The sequence below is a fragment of the Ipomoea nil genome, unplaced genomic scaffold (assembly GCF_001879475.1).
Source record: "Ipomoea nil cultivar Tokyo-kokei standard unplaced genomic scaffold, Asagao_1.1 scaffold0672, whole genome shotgun sequence".
In the NCBI taxonomy this organism is placed as follows: Eukaryota; Viridiplantae; Streptophyta; class Magnoliopsida; order Solanales; family Convolvulaceae; genus Ipomoea; species Ipomoea nil.
Genome location: NW_017617100.1, coordinates 182,013 through 200,174, shown reverse-complemented (window position 1 = coordinate 200,174; position 18,162 = coordinate 182,013). Strand labels below are relative to the sequence as shown.

The 18,162-nt window shown below is 41.0% G+C and overlaps 1 protein-coding gene across 1 annotated transcript; it reads left to right on the top strand.

Annotated features, from left to right (window-relative positions):
* The first annotated feature begins 2,337 nt into the window (after nucleotides 1-2,337).
* Nucleotides 2,338-3,048, top strand: LOC109174912. The gene has a single exon (XM_019324153.1). The coding sequence runs from the start codon at nucleotides 2,338-2,340 to the stop codon at nucleotides 3,046-3,048; it is 711 nt and encodes a 236-aa protein (XP_019179698.1).
* The last annotated feature ends 15,114 nt before the right edge of the window (nucleotides 3,049-18,162 follow it).

Genomic DNA, 18,162 nt, shown 5'->3' with positions numbered 1-18,162 from the left:
CCAAGAGCTAGTTTTGTAACCTAAACCTAGAAGACTTCTTCATTTCATTCCCTTACATTTCCTAGAAAATATCTCTACCTTCTCTCTAGAAAACAAAAGTAGCTTGTTCTTCAAGCCAAAAGAAGCCTTTGTCAAGATTCCAAGTTTTGCTTCCAAGATTCAATCTTTCCTCTATTTTGGCATCTAGAAGGGTAAGATCTAAGCTTGTCTAGTCTTTTTGGTTCCATCTTAGTTGTCTTTTTCTTAAAGGTTGGATCTTTATGATCTTTTGGTTTGATCTTGAAGTGGGTTTGGCTAGTGAGCTTAGTGGAGAGCTTGTTGTGGTGTAAGAAGAGTCTTTTTGTCTTCAAGAGGTAACCCATGCTCTACAAAACCTATTTTGCTTACCTATATATGATTTCTTGGCTTCTACATGTGTTTTGCTATGAAATGTGAGTGTTTATGCATTCATCTTGTGATATTGCATATCTAGAGCTTGTGTTTAGGTTTCCTTTGTGCCATTGCTTGGCATTTTCCTTGGTTCAAGTCATTTTGTTGTGCTTGGTGAGATTTGGCATGTTTTGGACTTGAATTTGTGTTTGAAGGAGAAAATCCCCGAAGGGATTGTTTGACACAGGAGCGTGTACCTGCGGGCGGAACGGCGGGGAGAGCCCTACCCGCCGCCCACCCGCCGGTACACGGGAATGTGGGTGTTGTACCCGCGGGCAGAACCACGGGTAGGGGCCTACCCGTGGGTCCACCCGCGGGGAACACGTTGGAGTTGAGATGGGATTTGTTCCCCGTGTTTTGTTTGTCTCGGTCTTTGATCTTTTGGCCTCCCGTTGTTCTTTTGTGGAACTATTTGAGCGTCTTCTTGATGTTTCGTAGGTCTAGAGCTTTATGGTAGGTATCCATGTAGGATCTTTGGTGTTGTGAATCGTGCTAAGTGTTCAACATTGTGTTTCGTTGAACCGTGTGGTGTCTTGTGTGTTACTCGGAACTATCTTGAGTTTCCTCGTTGTTGAGCTTGCTAGTTATTATCCTAATGCTAGCGTCGTTGTTGTCGATGGGTGGTGACCTATCTCTTGTTTGAGTATGTTTCGTACCTCTTTTGCAATTTGTTGCTTGTTTCGTGTGAGTGGTGGTGCGTGTGTGGCTTTACCTAGATTGCACGATTAGTGGTATGGGACGCTAGTCACCAAGGTATTGCAGCGGTCCTCGTGGTGGCCGTGACGTGATTTCATGGAGTTGTGGCTGAGTCCACGTGTTTGGGGGATAACATTGTGTTATCCGGGCATGTGTTGCCGTGAATTGGTGGGTTTTCGTTGGTGGTTATAGGTGGGGGACGACGGTCCCGGAGGAATAAGGTTGGACTAGGCTGTACAGGGGCTTTCTGGAGGTAATGGTTGGCACCGAAGGTACAAGGTTGGGGGTAGCCATAAGGTTGGAACAGGGCATAAGGAAGGCATATCAACTCGTGATGTGTGATGTCACGAGGGCTTGTGAAGTCGTTGTTGTGATGAGTTCTCTTCTCTCGTGACGTGTGTAGTCACGGAGGCTTGTGGTGTGGTGTTTTGGCATGTGTTGCCGTTGGGTGAGTCTTTATCCTTGTGTGTGGTTAATCTTTGTGGTTGGGACGTGTTCCCGGTGTTATCCTTGTTAGTGGTGAGTCTTGCGTTGTCTTTTGATCTTGGCTTTTGACATATATATATGTATTCCGTTTCGAAAATGGTTTTCATATTATATATCTACCTATTTATGATACTTAACGGTATTGGTGGGTTACCAGCATCTCTCGCTGACCGGGCGTCGCCCCGATGTTTATCTTTGTATCTTTCAGGTGATGCGTAGTCGAGCGCGATGTCTAGAGCCGGTAGCTTAGCACCTGTGTCTTTAGACAGTGTTGTTGAGGCCTGTGTGCCAATGTCTCTAGATTGTTTTAGTTTGTTGTTTTTGGGATAGTGTTACACTTGCAGATTGTCGCCGTAGCGTATACCTAATGTGGTATACGTGGCATAACACCCCGTTTGGATTCCTTGTATCCAGTTATCTTTTTATATTCCGCTGTGCTAGTGTTTGTTGTTAATCTGCATGTGTTAAGACTCGTTTTAGTCTTGTTGTTTTGGGGGGGTGTTACAGTTGGTATCAGAGCCTAGGTTTGAACCTTGGTTTAGAGCCTAGGAAGAGTTGAGTCTAGACTTTCTAAGTGTTTAAGTGTGTTTTGAGACCTCTAAGCGACCTTAAGGAGCTACGTGTTTGGCTTAGGACTCTAGGTTGCGCGGTGAGTTGTGTGTTGCTTTCTGTCTTGCTTGCTTTCTTGCTCTTTTGGTAACCTTGTTGTTGTAGCAGAAGTCTGTGATGCCTCCTCGCCAGCGAATCGCAGTGTTTGAAGATGTGAGTGAAGTGGTTAAGAGATCTCGGTTGGCCGAATCTAGCAGTGCTTCTGGGGTAGTTGAACGGTGGATCCGGAGTGGTACGTCCACAAGAGTAAGTTCTAGTGCAGCTTCTGTGCCGGTACTCCGTGATGTAAGAGAGTATGGAAGGATAGAGGTTCATCATCCGACGGTAGGGTCATCTCAAGAGAGGGTGCTCACCTTAAATGAAGTCCGAACAAGTGACAGTGGCGTAGTAGTGGGAACCTTCCTCGTGCAATCTGTGCCAGCAACAGTCTTGTTTGATTTAGGGGCATCTAACTCGTTTATATCACCCGGCCTCGTGAAGAAGTTGGGCTTATCTGGGGGCGCGGGAGTGAGGTTTAATGTGAAGGTAGCGTCAGGAGAAGTTAGGGTGTGTGACCGTCTTTTTGAGGGCATCAAGATTTGTATCAAAGGAGAAGAGTTTCTGAGCGATCTAATCCAGTACGACTTGGACGGGATGGATGTGGTCCTAGGTATGGACTGGTTGGGGCAGTTTAGAGCCCAAATCTTGTGCAAAGATCAGAAGATAGTGCTACGAGGACCCAGCGAGAAGAGAGTGTCATACCGTGGAAAGATGGAAGAACCCGGAATTAAGTTGGTGTCTATGGTAAAGATGAAGAGGTACAAGGACAAGGGCAATGATGTGTACTAGTGTTCCGTCGAGAACTTGGAGGCAAAGGAGGAAGTGGCTCATACGATACCTGTAGTCCGTGAATTTCTTGATGTTTTTCCCGAAGAAATACCGGGTATGCCGCCTGCCAGGGAAGTGGAGTTTTCAGTGGATCTCGTGCCGGGCACTGCACCCATCTCTAAAGCCCCATATCGTTTGGCTACGCCAGAAATGCAAGAATTGAAGGCTCAGTTGCAAGAACTCCTTGACAAGGGTTATATCCAGCCAAGTGCATCGCCTTGGGGAGCTCCGGTGTTGTTTGTAAAGAAGAAGGACGGGAGTATGAGGTTGTGTATCGATTACCGGGAGCTTAATCAAGTTACCATTAAGAATAAATCCCCTCTTCCAAGAATAGATGACTTGTTTGATCAATTACGTGGCGCGGGAGTGTTCTCCAAAGTTGACTTGAGGTCAGGGTACCATCAGATAAGAGTAGCAGACAAGGATATCCCTAAGACTGCGTTTCGGACTCGGTACGGTCACTACGAATTTACGGTTATGCCTTTCGGTTTGACTAATGCCCCTGCAGTTTTCATGGACCTGATAAACAGAGTATTCAAATCTCACCTTGATGATTTTGTGATCGTGTTCATCGACGATATCTTGGTTTATTCAAAAGATAGGGAGGAACATGTTGGACACCTTCGGACGGTACTTCAAATCTTGCGGGAAAAGCAGTTGTATGCCAAGTTTTCTAAGTGCGAGTTTTGGAAAGACAGTGTGACGTTTCTAGGCCATGTGATTGATAGTAGAGGGATTTCTGTGGATCCAGACAAGATACGGGCAATAAAGGAATGGGCTGCACCCTCATCGGTGTCGGAAGTAAGAAGTTTTCTTGGGTTAGCAAGTTATTATCGGAGGTTTGTTTTGGATTTTGCCAAGGTGGCTCAACCGTTGACTAAGTTGTTAAGAAAAGAAGTGCCTTTCGTTTGGGATCAAGCTTGTGAATCAGCATTCCGGGAGTTGAAGGAGAGACTCACGTCTGCACCAGTTTTAATTCTGCCAGGGGAACGGGAGGTTTTGAGGTATACAGCGATGCGTCCAAGAAGGGACTAGGTTGTGTGTTGATGCAGAACGGGAGAGTGATTGCTTACGCCTCACGTCAGCTTAAGGTTCATGAAGAGAACTACCCTACACATGATTTGGAATTGGCCGCTGTGGTGTTTGCTTTGAAAATTTGGAGGCATTATCTCTATGGGGTGCGTTGCAAGATATTCACGGACCACAAGAACTCATCAAGGACTATGAGTTAGATATTCAGTATCACGAAGGAAAAGCTAATGTAGTGGCGGACGCCCTAAGTCGGAAATCGAAGCATACCGCTAGCTCTATTTGGGTGGTGGCGATGAGCTTTGCAAGGAGCTTCAACGGATGAGTTTGGAAGTGGTGGAACAAGGAGATGTGGAGGCAGAAGTTCGTTGTTATAACTTAAGGATTGTACCTACGTTTCTGGGAGAGATCAAGGAAGAGCAGCAAAAGGATGTGTCCTTGACCAAGGTAAGGGATGACCTAGCTAGAGGAAAAGGGGGACGGTTTGAGTTACCCGCGGATGGAGTGTTGAGGTACAAAAGCCGTGTGTGCATACCCGCGTCATGTGATCAGTGGAAGCGACGGATTTTGGAAGAAGGTCATAACACACCCTATTCGGTTCACCCCGGAGGAGACAAGTTATACAAGGACGTGAAGGGTTTCTTCTGGTGGCCTAATATGAAGAAGGAAGTTGTAGAGTTTGTTGGGAAATGCCTTAATTGCCAAAAGGTTAAAGCGGAACGTTGTAAGGTTAAGGGGTTGGTACAACCGTTAGAAATTCCATAAGGGAAATGGGATTCTATATCTATGGATTTCGTGGGAGGATTACCGACGACCCGTTCGGGTAAGGACAAAATCTGGGTGATAGTTGATCGTTTGACGAAGACCGCCCGCCTCATCGCAATGAAGGAGACCTGGACAATGACACAGTTGTCTCAAGCTTATGTCAACCAGGTGGTAAAGTATTATGGAGTTCCGAGGGATATTGTCTCCGATAGGGATTCAAGGTTCTTGTCTCAATATTGGAAATCTTTGCAAGCAGCTCTTGGAACTAAGTTAAGTCTCAGTACAGCTTTCCACCCAGCCACCGATGGACAAACAGAAAGGACTATACAGACTATCAAGGATTTGTTGAGAGCTTGTATGTTAGATTTTCAAGGATCTTGGGAGGACCATTTGGATTTGATAGAGTTTTCTTACAACAACAGTTATCATTCGAGTATTCGCATGGCACCTTATGAGGCTCTCTATGGACAGAAGTGTCGCAGTCCGCTTTGTTGGGAGGATCTTGTTAATCCGATAGTGTTGGGGCCACAATACTTGTTGGACACATCCGAGAAAGTTAAACAGATTCAAGAAAGGATGAAAGCGGCTCAGAATCGTCAAAAGTCTTATGCTGACTTGGCTAGAAGACAGGTGGAGTTTTCAGTTGGGGATAAGGTTTGGTTGAAAGTATCTCCCACCCGGGGAGTAATGCGGTTTGGGAAGAAAGGGAAGTTGAGCCCTAGATTTATAGGTCCGTACGAGATCTTGGAGAGAATTGGGAGTTTGGCTTACCGTTTGGCGTTGCCCTTGGAGTTGGACAGAGTGCATAATGTGTTCCATGTATCACAGCTCAAAAGATATGTTCATGATCCAACTCATGTTTTATCACCGGAAGTGTTACCGATAGATGAAGATTTGTCTTATGAAGAAAGGCCGCTCAGAATTTTGGACTTCAAGACTCGGGACACTCGCAGTAAATCTGTTAGGATGGTAAAGGTTTGGTGGCCTCATCATGGGGTTGAAGAAGCTACTTGGGAGCTGGAGGCATCGATGCGAGAGCGGTACCTTGAGTTGTTTGTGGAAGGTATCTCGTCTTTTTAGGTTGTTGTGTGCTTTGTGTGCTTGCTTGCTTTGTTTGTTGCCTTGCTGTTTAGCTAGTGTGTTAGATGGTGTTTGGGTTAGTTGTTGGGTTCTTGGTTGTTGTCTAGAAGTTGGTCGTTGTGTTGAGGTTAGAGTTCTTGATGCCAATCTATCCGTTTGTTGACCTCTTGCCTATCCTTGAAATCGTAATGTCTTTCTCTTTGCCTTGGAACCTTGTGAGAACTTTTGGAGTTTTTGACCAAAAGGGATATTCTTGGACTTCTTGTCACAATTTTGTTTCCTTGTTACCTTTCGTTCTTAATTCGTAATAACCAAGTTTCGGGGACGAAACTTCATTCGTAATAAGGTTGGACTTGGCTGTACAGGGGCTTTCTGGAGGTAATGGTTGGCACCGAAGGTACAAGGTTGGGGGTAGCCACAAGGTTGGAACAGGGCATAAGGAAGGCATATCAACTCGTGATGTGTGATGTCACGAGGGCTTGTGAAGCCGTTGTAGTGATGAGTTCTCTTCTCTCGTGACGTGTGTAGTCACGGAGGCTTGTGGTGTGGTGTTTTGGCATGTGTTGCCGTTGGGTGAGTCTTTATCCTTGTGTGTGGTTAATCTTTGTGGTTGGGACGTGTTCCCGGTGTTATCCTTGTTAGTGGTGAGTCTTGTGTTGTCTTTTGATCTTGGCTTTTGACATATATATATATATATATATATATATATATATATATATATATATATATATATATATATATATATATATATATATATATATATGTATGTATTCCGTTTCGAAAATGGTTTTCATATTATATATCTACCTATTTATGATACTTAACGGTATTGGTGGGTTACCAGCATCTCTCGCTGACCGGGCGTCGCCCCGATGTTTATCTTTGTATCTTTCAGGTGATGCGTAGTCGAGCGCGATGTCTAGAGCCAGTAGCTTAGCACCTGTGTGCCAATGTCTCTAGATTGTTTTAGTTTATTGTTTTTGGGATAGTGTTACACTTGCAGATTGTCGCCGTAGCGTATACCTAGTGTGGTATACGTGGCATAACACCCCGTTTGGATTCCTTTTGTCCAGTTATCTTTTTATCTTCCGCTGTGCTAGTGTTTGTTGTTAATCTGCATGTGTTAAGACTCGTTTTAAGTCTTGTTGTTTTGGGGGGGTGTTACACCGCAGCACCCTGCCCCGTCTCACAATACGGAGGGGTCGATCGCAACCGACCGATGAACCGCAGCTCATCATAGTTTGATCGCAACCAAACAGTGGACCGCAGCCCAAGAGTATGTCATTGACCGCAGCCAGGAAATATGAACCGCAGCTCATGTAGAAACGTTTGATCGCAACCAAACGGTGGACCGCAGCCCTATATAATATTTATATACCTGACCGTTCACAACCGGCCTTGTTAACAGTTAGGATGGTTCTCAACCCATCCAACTGCCCGTATAACCAATTTGATTGCAACCAAATTGGGGTAACCATGCACACATAACACATAGCAAGTACAGGCAGCCCACATTAGCATACTGGGAAGGGGGAGAAATCGTATAACGAAATCTATGCGTGGTCATCCACACTAAGAATAGTCCTAAGGGGTTCATACTTCTTATGCCTAGGCCAACGGGATACCCATTCATCTAGCATGCAACATACAAGACTCTTTCAACCTACGAATGGTGTCCGAACATCAAACTAGACATAGGCACAATGGGAGGGGTCCGTTAGGACACCACGGGGGACGAGGGGACATCAAACGGGGAAGCCAAATTCCCGGGTTGGGGTATTTTCCAGCGGGTAGCCGGTGGGTGAGGGTTCACCCGCCGGCGTTACTGTTCCGGGCAGCGGGTGCAGCTAACCATGCTTAGACACTTTCGAACGCAATTGACAATAATACGAAGACAATTAACGGATCATAATCAAGAAACATGCGGCACATATCCTATCATGCTTTCCTAAACATAATTAACACCCAAACATGTGAATTCCCGCCCAATACACCAAGGATAATACCACACGAATTTCACGGTACAACCTAGGGTTCTAATCCGTTTTTAAATCAACAAGAACACAATTCATCTTTTAATATCAAGATTCGGTGAGAATATCAAGAACATCCTACAATTATCAAGAACATCATATAATCATCAAGAACGCCACATACTCATCAAGAACACCATAATTATCACCTATCATCGTCAAGATCATCAAGAACATCAATGGAATCATAACACCAATTATCAATATAACGAATCATCAACACACAATAATATGGGAAATCCTAATGGGGAATCATAGCTATAAAAATAGGTTTTGTTGAGACATGGATTACCTCTTAGCCTTAATTGATTCCTTCTCTATGAAGGGTCTTTCTTTAAGCTTTCTTCTTTCTTGATTTCTCCTAGGGAAATTCTTGGAATTCTTGGTGTGGTGAGAGATTATTGTGGTGGGAGTTCTAGGTGCCTCCTTATGTTCCCTATTTATATATCTAAGAGTCTTTCTTAGGGCCTAATTTCTATAGGTTTGCTAACTCTATTCCTTTTAGGACTAAGGATTGGGTTTAGGGACAAGGGCCCATGGACTATGGTGGGCCTCTCCTAATTAATTATTGTGATTTAATTCTTTCTTTTGGGTAATTGGTTAAATGATTAATTGGTTTTAGGGGTCGTAACACGGGGTGTTACAATATAGCTCTGACACGGCGCCGCAACACTTTAACTTGTACCGCAGCACAAGGAGATTGATCGCAAGCAATCAATGAACCGCAGCTCATTTGTATCATAAACGTTTGATCGCAACCAAACGATGGACCGCAACCCTATTATCATATATGTATATATACATACATACCCAAACCAACTTCATACACAAACCAAAAGACAACAAAGATTCTATCTTTAGAAAAAGACACCTAAAAGGGGGTTAAAAACACCAAAAAATCAAGGATCTTACCCTCCCCTATGCTCAAGATGAAGAAAGTAGGAATCTTGGAAAACAACTTGCAAGATTTGGGATGCCCAAATTCTAGCTTGGAGAAGAAGTTACACCTTTCTAGAGAGAAGTTAGAGATTTTTGTGTTTGGATTGTAGGGTGAAAGAATGAAGGGGCGTTGCTAGGTTAGCTTGAACCACAAACTTTAGGTAGAAAGACATCCCTACCCTTACTAAAGTTGGAATGACATGGGAACAAGGGCACAACCCAAGAAACACAAGGTACAACCCTTTGACTTTAAGTGACTAATCAAAATCTAGTCCCTCGACTATTGAACTTCAGGATTTTTAAGAATAAATTAACAAAGAGACTATGATTACTTTCCTAATTAATCCTTGATTAGAGTTTGGATTTACGGGGTGTCACAGGTTCCTTAGAGTCACAATGACTCATTTTCTTTCTCTTGAGTCTTTTGACTCGATTGCTTTCTCTTGAGTCTCTTGACTCGATTACTTTCTTAATCATAGGCGAGGTAGGACTTCACCATAAGGTGGATAGACCTATCTGGGCTCGACATCTAGCCGGCCTAATACTCATCTCACCCGTAAAACCACTCTCTTGGTTCTTTTCTCAAACTCTGTGGAATCAGGTATCGAACTATCAGCGTGCACACCCCCTGACCAGGATTCCAAGCCTGGCAGGCAGTTTCCAACCTAGTTACTCGAGAATATCTACCTTGTTACTTCATATCGGATCGCAATGTCCGTTTCTTGCTTTGCTTTCTTTCTTTCACTGTTGCCGGTTTTAACCGATCTTTCTCTTTTCTTCTGAAAGGACATAGTCCTAATGGGCCTCCAAAATACTATTTGTCTCACAATAGGTAGCATATATATATATATATGTATATATATATATATATATATATATATATATATATATATATATATATATATATATATATATATATAAATATATATCTCATGCAACTTCTTTACTTATGCACATAACATCTCAACAATTCCTCAATGCAACAAGAAAATGACTTTCTAAAATAGATATGAGTCTTTGAAAATAATACTTAGGCTCACTTTGGCCATTTATGCATTTTAAAACATGATATGCTCAAATATGCACTTTACTGTAGAATAAACTTCAATTATCTTCTCACTGTGAATTCTCAATAATTCTATAAACATGCTAAGAAATCATAATTTAGCAAATCTTCATTGACAAACACTTAGCAAGTATTCAACTTGCTCTTGAACTCAAAATACTCAACATATTCTTAATACATCACTTTACTGGGCAATTAGATTCATGCTCTCTACAATCAAACAATTTCACATTCTTGGCAAAGCTTCTCAAATACTCACAATGAATACTTAGGCATGCTAATCCAGCAAACTTGACAAATATTGATAATATTTCATTATCTAACACTCATAAAGCAGGTTATCACGGGAAGGCTATTTAAGACATTTTTAGTTTCATTTTTAGGGGAGCTAGTTAGAATTTCAGATTTGGAGAGAGTAGTTTAGAGAGAGAAACATCAAAACACTCTTAGATTGTAGATTGTTCTCTATCCTTGTGGAGATCAATTGAAGAAGGAGATTGACAACATCCTAATCAAGAGATTTTAGCAAAGCTTCATCAAATTGTAATCTACATTGGTATATTTCTATTTCTTACATTTCAATTGATTAATTAAGTTTTGATTCTATGTTTCCAATGTTGATTTCAATGGCTTTGTTTGGCTAGATTATTTAATCAAGTACTAAAGTACTAAAGTCTATCCTTGGCACACAGGCCATAACAATAAAACAAAGGGAACTACTCTAGCAGGTTCTAGACCGCGCTCACGTCTACACATCACCTGAAAGAACACATAAAAGATGGGACGACGCCCAGTCAGCGAATAATGCTGGTAACCCACCAATACCTGTTAAGTATCATACATAGATAGGATATATATATATACAAAATCATTTGCGAAACGGGATATATATATATATATATATATATATATATATATATATATATATATATATATATATAAGTTCAAAACCAAGAGCGGAAGTCAACACAAGACTCTAAGCACTCATAACAAGATAAGGGAACACATCCCAAGACCACACGAGATACAACGACTCACAAGAACGGCTCAAAGTATAATCTACTATCACAGTCGATTAACACCCGACATGCATAACTCAAGAGAATAAGGACACAACCAATGGCAACACATGCCTTTGTGACTACACACGTCACAAGAAGAGAAACACAAAACAACGGCTACACAAGCCTTTGTGACAACACATGTCACAAATTGATATGCCTTCCTTATGCCCGGTTCCAACCTTTTGGCTACCCCCAACCTTATGTTTAGTTCCAACCTTTACCTCCAGGACCCCTGTACACCAAGTCCAACCCTATTCCTCCGAGGACCGTCGTCCCCTATCCGACAAACCACCAACGAAATTCCACCAATTCATAGTACACGAGGGTACCGATCACACGCACGGCGACACACGCCTCGGCGAACACACGCCTCTCCAAAACACGTGAACCCGACACACAGGTCACAAACTCCATAATCACGTCATGGCCACCACGAGGACCACTGCCGTACCTTGGTGACTAGTGTCCCATACCACTAGTCGTGCAATCCAGGTACAACCACACACACCACACCACAACAGGAATCAATCAACGGATCACAACGAAGATATGAAACCATACTCAATCAAGGAATGGATCACAGTCCAACAACAACGATGAATAACACAAGTTATCATCAACCAATAAGAAGGTACAAACAACACAAACGCTAGCATTTAAACACCGAATTAGCATGCTTATCAAACGGGTAAACCAAATGTAGTTCCGAAGAACACACAAGACTCATCACGGTTCAATGTTGAACACTTAGTAATAAGAACCATTACACATGGAATCCAAAAAGGGTCTATAGTGGGCTCATCACAAGGCCCATAACTACATCCATAAAGAATCATTGGTGGAAGAAACAAGAAGGTCCAATAATAATTCCATACGATAGAGGAAAGTATTATAGTGGCACATTTCAAATGATATCATGGATCGAAGACAATGCTTACAAGATTCAAGGTCGAATCATTTTCAAGAAGGGGAGGATGATGCGGCACAACATAATGAAGATCCATCAAGAATACCAATTGGGCCAATCACACGGCCCAAGTCCAAACAATTAAGACAACTCTTCATTGGTGATATTCAAAGATAGTGGAAATCCAAGTCAAGCCCATTTGCAAAAGATGAAGAAGAATTCAAGGATTTTTATAATTGTTTAAGTGCTGATTTTGGAGATTAAATTAGGCCCAAATAAACCTTATTATTTTTAGTCATCATTATTTTAATTGTTTGGCATTAATTAGAAAACACTAGTTTGTATTTAGAAATGATTCCTTAAATCCTTTTCTAATAGAACTATTTTTACTTGCTTTCTAGATTAGGTTTAGGACTCTTATTCCCATTGTATTTAGGATTACAATGCTGCCCTATACCTATAAATAGGGCACATCCATATCAGTTTTAAACAGGCTTTAATTCAATAAAATTCTTAAATTTGTCTTTACAATTGTGTAAGAAACCTTATGGCTAATTGTGGACTCAATTAGTGGCTAGTCGTGGACTCGACTAGCAAATTGATTCGTGGACTCGAATCAATCTTACTTTCTTCAACTTTAGATTTAGGTTCGTGGACTCGTTCTTGAATCAAAGGAAACTAGATCGGACTGTAGTTGATTGAAGATTGCAACATCATGGTACTTGAAGCTACATGGGATTCTTCCAAGTCTTTGAGGATTCGAGACAAAGGGTTTCTCGTGAGGTTTAAGGTATTTTGATACATCTCTATCTTTACTTTGAGAGCATTCTTGGGACAATATTCCATCTTTATTTGAACCTTGGACTAGGTTCATATGAATTTGGTATTCAGAGCCTAGGGCAGTGTTTCTGTTTTTCTGGGTGATTCTTGAAATTCTTGATTTTGTTTTGAAGGTGTTGTGTGGATCCTCTTGGTCCGAAATTTTTGTTGATATTTACAGTAGTTATTTGGAGGTTACTTATCAGAAAAACAAAAAAAAATCAAGAAATTTGAAAAAAAAAAAAACAAAAAAGAGAAAGCAATAAAGAAGAAGAATAAGGTTGGGAAAAGAATCTGGTTGGTAGGAGAAATTTGGATGGATAAGGAAGGGGAAAAGTATAAGGTTGGAAGGAGTTCTTGATATACTCTTATTTGGTTGTGGTACACTTGCACCCCTATTACATTCTATTTGTGTCTATCTACTGATATTGTTCCTGCGTATCTTTCTGCCATACTTCTTTCTTTGCTTCCCTTTTTCTTCCAAATCTTGCTTAGTTTCTTTGCTTGTATTGTCCTTTTTCTTTCCTTCTTGCTCTCAATTTTATTACCTACCTCGTAATACACCTGATGCGGCCCAACATAATGAAGATCCATTAAGATTACAAATTGGGTCAATCACAAGATCCGAGGCCCAAATCAGCTTTATTATTTGTGGTCATCATTTATTTTAAATTGTTTAGAATTAAAGAGAAAACACTAGTTTGTATTTAGAAAGGATTCCTTAAATCCCTTTCTAAATGAAACTCTCTTTACTTGTTTTCTAGATTAGGTTTAGGACTCTTTTTCCCATTGTATTTAGAATTATAATGCTGCCCTATACCTATAAATAGGGCACATCCATATCAGTTTCGGAGGCTTTAAATCAATAAAATTCTTAAGTTTTTCTTTACACTTGTGTAAGAAGTCTTATGGCTAATTGTGGACTCAATTAGTGGCTAGTCGTGGACTCGACTAGCAAATTGATTTGTGGATTCGAATCAATCTTACTTTCTTCAACCTTAGATTTAGGTTCGTGGACTCGTTCTTGAATCGAAAGAAACTAGATCGGACTGTAGTTGATTGAAGATTGCAACATCAAGGTACTTGAAGCTACATGGGATTCTTCCAAGCCTTTGAGGATTCGAGACAAAGGGTTTCTCGTGAGGTTTAAGGTATTTTGATCCATCTCTATCATTACTTTGAGAGCATTCTTGGGACAATATTCCATCTTTATTTGAACCTTGGACTAGGTTCATATCAATTTGGTATTCAGAGCCTAGGTTTATCCTCTTATTATCATTAGAAATTTGGTTTCTTTGGTTTCCTAAGTTTATCTCATTTTTATCTTACATACTACTTTTTTTTTTCGTCTCTTATTCATAAAAAAACCCTAAAAAAATTTCCTTTACATTCTTGATTTTGTTCTTGAATCTTGATACATGTTCTCCAGTTTCTTGAAAAACAATCCCGAAAGAGTTGTCCCTTTTTCCCGTCCAATATCAACGAGACCTCACACCTCCTAAGCACCATATAACCATATATTCTGTCAAGAAAACAACCCCATCTCACTCTTACCTATATCCAAAGCGCATTTACGCGCAATCACGTCGCAATCACACCCTGTCCAGATTTTCGCATTCTGTGACCAGTTTCAAAGAATGACTTATATTTCGAGATCCACCAATTAGTTTTATCTGAAATTTTTATATGTTGTAGATCTCTTTTGGGGCGTTCTTTTGTTATATTATACACGTGCTAATTCCTTACGGTCATTGAGATATTCATCTTTGAAGTAAGGGAAGCGTTTCTGTTTTTCTAGGTGATTCTTGAAATTCTTGATTTTGTTTTGAAGGTGTTGTGTGGATCCTCTTGGTCCAAAATTTTTGTTGATATTTACAGTAATTATTTGGAGGTTATTTATCAAAATACTGGGATTTATCGTTAATCCGGGAAACTACTTGAAAAGGCCCATCTCCTCGTGGCATCAGCTTGCTCCGCCTTTGAACTGGAAACCGATTCTTCCTCAAATGCACCCAAACCCAATCTCCAGGGTTGAACACAACCTTCTGACGTCCTTTGTTGACTCGTCGAGCCACTTTTTCATTCCGTCTTGCTATATTTTGGCTCACTTTCGCATGGATATCTTTCACCCATTTTGCCTTCCTTGCGGCATCCATGTTTTCAAAATCAGAAACAGAAAGAGGTGTTAAGTCTAATGGAGTAATAGGATTAAATCCATAAACGATCTCAAAAGGCGAAAATCCAGTAGCACAATGGATATGCCTATTATATGCAAACTCAACATGTTGAATATGACTTTCCCAAGACTTAAGATTTTTCTTCACAAAAACTCTAAGCGAAGTGACTAAAGTACGATTCACTACTTCAGTTTGCCCATCCGTTTGTGGATGACACGTAGTATAAAAAAGTAGCTTAGTGCCCAATTTACCCCATAGAGTCTTCCAAAAATAACTTAAAAATTTTACATCCCTGTCGGACACAATAGACTTAGGCATTCCATGAAGCCTAACAATCTCCCTGAAAAACAAATTGGCGACATTACTAGCATCGTCAGTCTTATGGCATGGAATAAAATGCGCCAGTTTTGAGAACCTGTCAACAATAACAAAAATGGAGTTATGTCCCCGAACAGTTCTTGGCAATCCCAACACAAAATCCATTGACAGATCTTCCCATGGATGAGAGGCTACAGGAAAAGGAGTATACAACCCATGAGGTTTTACCTTGGACTTAGCCTGTTTGCAGGTAACACAACTATCACAGACTCTATGCACGTCACGTTTCATTTTGGGCCAATAAAAATGGTCCTTCAATATCTCGAGAGTTTTCAAGACCCCAAAATAACCCATGAGTCCACCACCATGAGCTTCTTTAAAAATCAGCTGTCTCATGGAACACGAAGGAATACATAACCTGCCTTTCCTGAACAGAAAACCGTCATTCAAAGAGTACTCACCAAATTTTCCATCTAAACATGCATTAAAACTTGCTCCAAAATCAATGTCAGAGTTATAAAGTTCTTTCAAATGCTCAAAGCCTAAAACCCTAGCATGTAGAGACGTGAGTAAAGCACATCTCCTAGACAAAGCATCAGCAACAACATTATCCTTCCCATGTTTATATTTTAAGGAATATGCAAAAGACTCAATAAATTCAACCCATTTCGCGTGTCGCTTATTAAGTTTACCCTGACCTCTTAGATACTTCAATGATTCATGGTCAGTATGTATAACAAACTCTTTTGGATGCAAGTAATGCTCCCAATGCTCTAAAGCACGCACTAAAGCAAAGAACTCTTTGTCATAAGTAGGATAATTTAGGGAAGCCCCACTTAACTTCTCGCTAAAGTATGCTACGGGCTTACCCCCTTGCATTAGTACAGCCCCTATTCCTACTCAGGAAGCATCACAATCTATCTCAAAAACATCATCAAAATTAGGCAAAGCAAGAATAGGTGCCTTACACAATCTTTCTTTTAACTCATTAAAGGCATTCTCTTGCTTTTCACCCCACTCAAAGCCAACGTTCTTTTTAATCACCTCAGTTAGCGATGCAGCAATTGAGCTAAAATCTTTCACAAAACGGCGATAAAAGCTCGCTAATCCGTGAAAGCTTCTTACCTCGCTAACCGTTTTCGGTGTAGGCCATTGCTAGACAGCCTCAATTTTAGCACTATCAGCCTCAATCCCGTTGGCATTGACAATATAGCCAAGGAAATGTACCGACGAAGTGCAAAACTCACATTTTTTTAGATTAGCATACAGTTTATATTTCCTCAAAGAAGAAAACACTTCCCTAAGATGTCTAACATGCTCATTAAGACTCTTGCTATAAATAAGTATGTCATCAAAATAAACAACAACACTTTTCCCAATGAAATCTCGTAAAACTTCGTTCATGAGTCTCATAAAGGTACTAGGTGCGTTAGTCAGGCCGAACGGCATAACAAGCCATTCATATAGACCTTGTTTAGTCTTGAAGGCTGTTTTCCATTCGTCCCCTTCCTTAATTCTTATTTGATGATACCCAGAACGCAAATCAATCTTACAAAAATAACAAGAACCAAATAATTCATCAAGCATATCATCTAAACGGGGTATAGGTAAACGATATTTGACAGTTATTTTGTTAATTGCGCGACAATCAACGCACATTCACCATAACCCATCTTTTTTGGGTACTAGCAAAACAGGAACGACACACGGGCTTAGGCTTTCCCGGATTTGCCCTTTGGCCAAGAGTTCATTAACTTGCTTTTGGATTTCCTTAGTCTCCTCCGGGTTACATCGGTAGGCAGGCCTATTCGATAATGGCATTCCCGGCACCTAGTCAATTTGGTGTTCAATCCCCCTCAACGGTGGTAAACCGGCAAGAAGTTCCTCCGGACAAACATCTTTGAATTCCTGCATTAAAGAAGTCATTGCCTTGGGCAAATGACTAGGATTAGTAGTACGCTCGTTGGGTCCTTTATACAACAAAAGAAAAACTTGCCTCCCCGCTCTTATTGCTTTTTCAATATCTCTCTTTTTTCCAATGAAATTTTTCTTTGTTTTTTCTTTGTCCCACTTTTATTTTTCTCTCTTTTCCTTCCACTCTCTTTTTCAACACTATGTTCACTATTTTTTTCAATTCTTTTCTCATTTTTCTCTCTTTCCCTCATTTTCTGAAGGTCAGCGTGAATTTGTCGCGGAGTCATTGGGGTTAAGGTGATATTCTTGCCTCGGTGCTCGAACATGTACTTGTTATAATAACCATCATGGAACACCTTCATATCAAACTGCCACGGCCTCCCTAGAAGAATGTGAGCAGCGTCCATGGGCACTATGTCACAAAGGATCTCATCTTCATAATGTCCAAACTTGATCGGAATCAAAACTTGTTGATTCACCTTGATATCCCCCACCTTGTTTAACCACTGCAACGCATATGGTGTAGGATGGATTTGTGTGCTCAAGCCTAGCTTCTCCACCATTTTTGTACTAGCAACATTAGTACAGCTCCCGCCATCAATTATTAAACTACATACCTTCCCATGAACAAAACACCTTGAGTGAAAGATGTTTTCACGTTGACTTTCATCCCCGGTGGCTTGGATGTTGAGCATGCGCCTTACCATCAAGGCATCTCCCTCAACTGGTCCCTCCAAAACTTCTTCATTATCAGTTTCAAGTAGTTCCTCCTCACGTGAATCAGATTCCTCTTCGGTCTCCTCCTTGGAATCACTTTGCTCGGAATCAGTAACAATCCTCCCTTTCTTGATTGTCATATTTACCTTGTTTGGACAAACTTTTGCAATATGGCCTCTTCCTTGACATTTGAAACACTTGATGTTACGTGTCTTAGAGTTTCCTTCGGCAAAGTCCTTACCTTTTT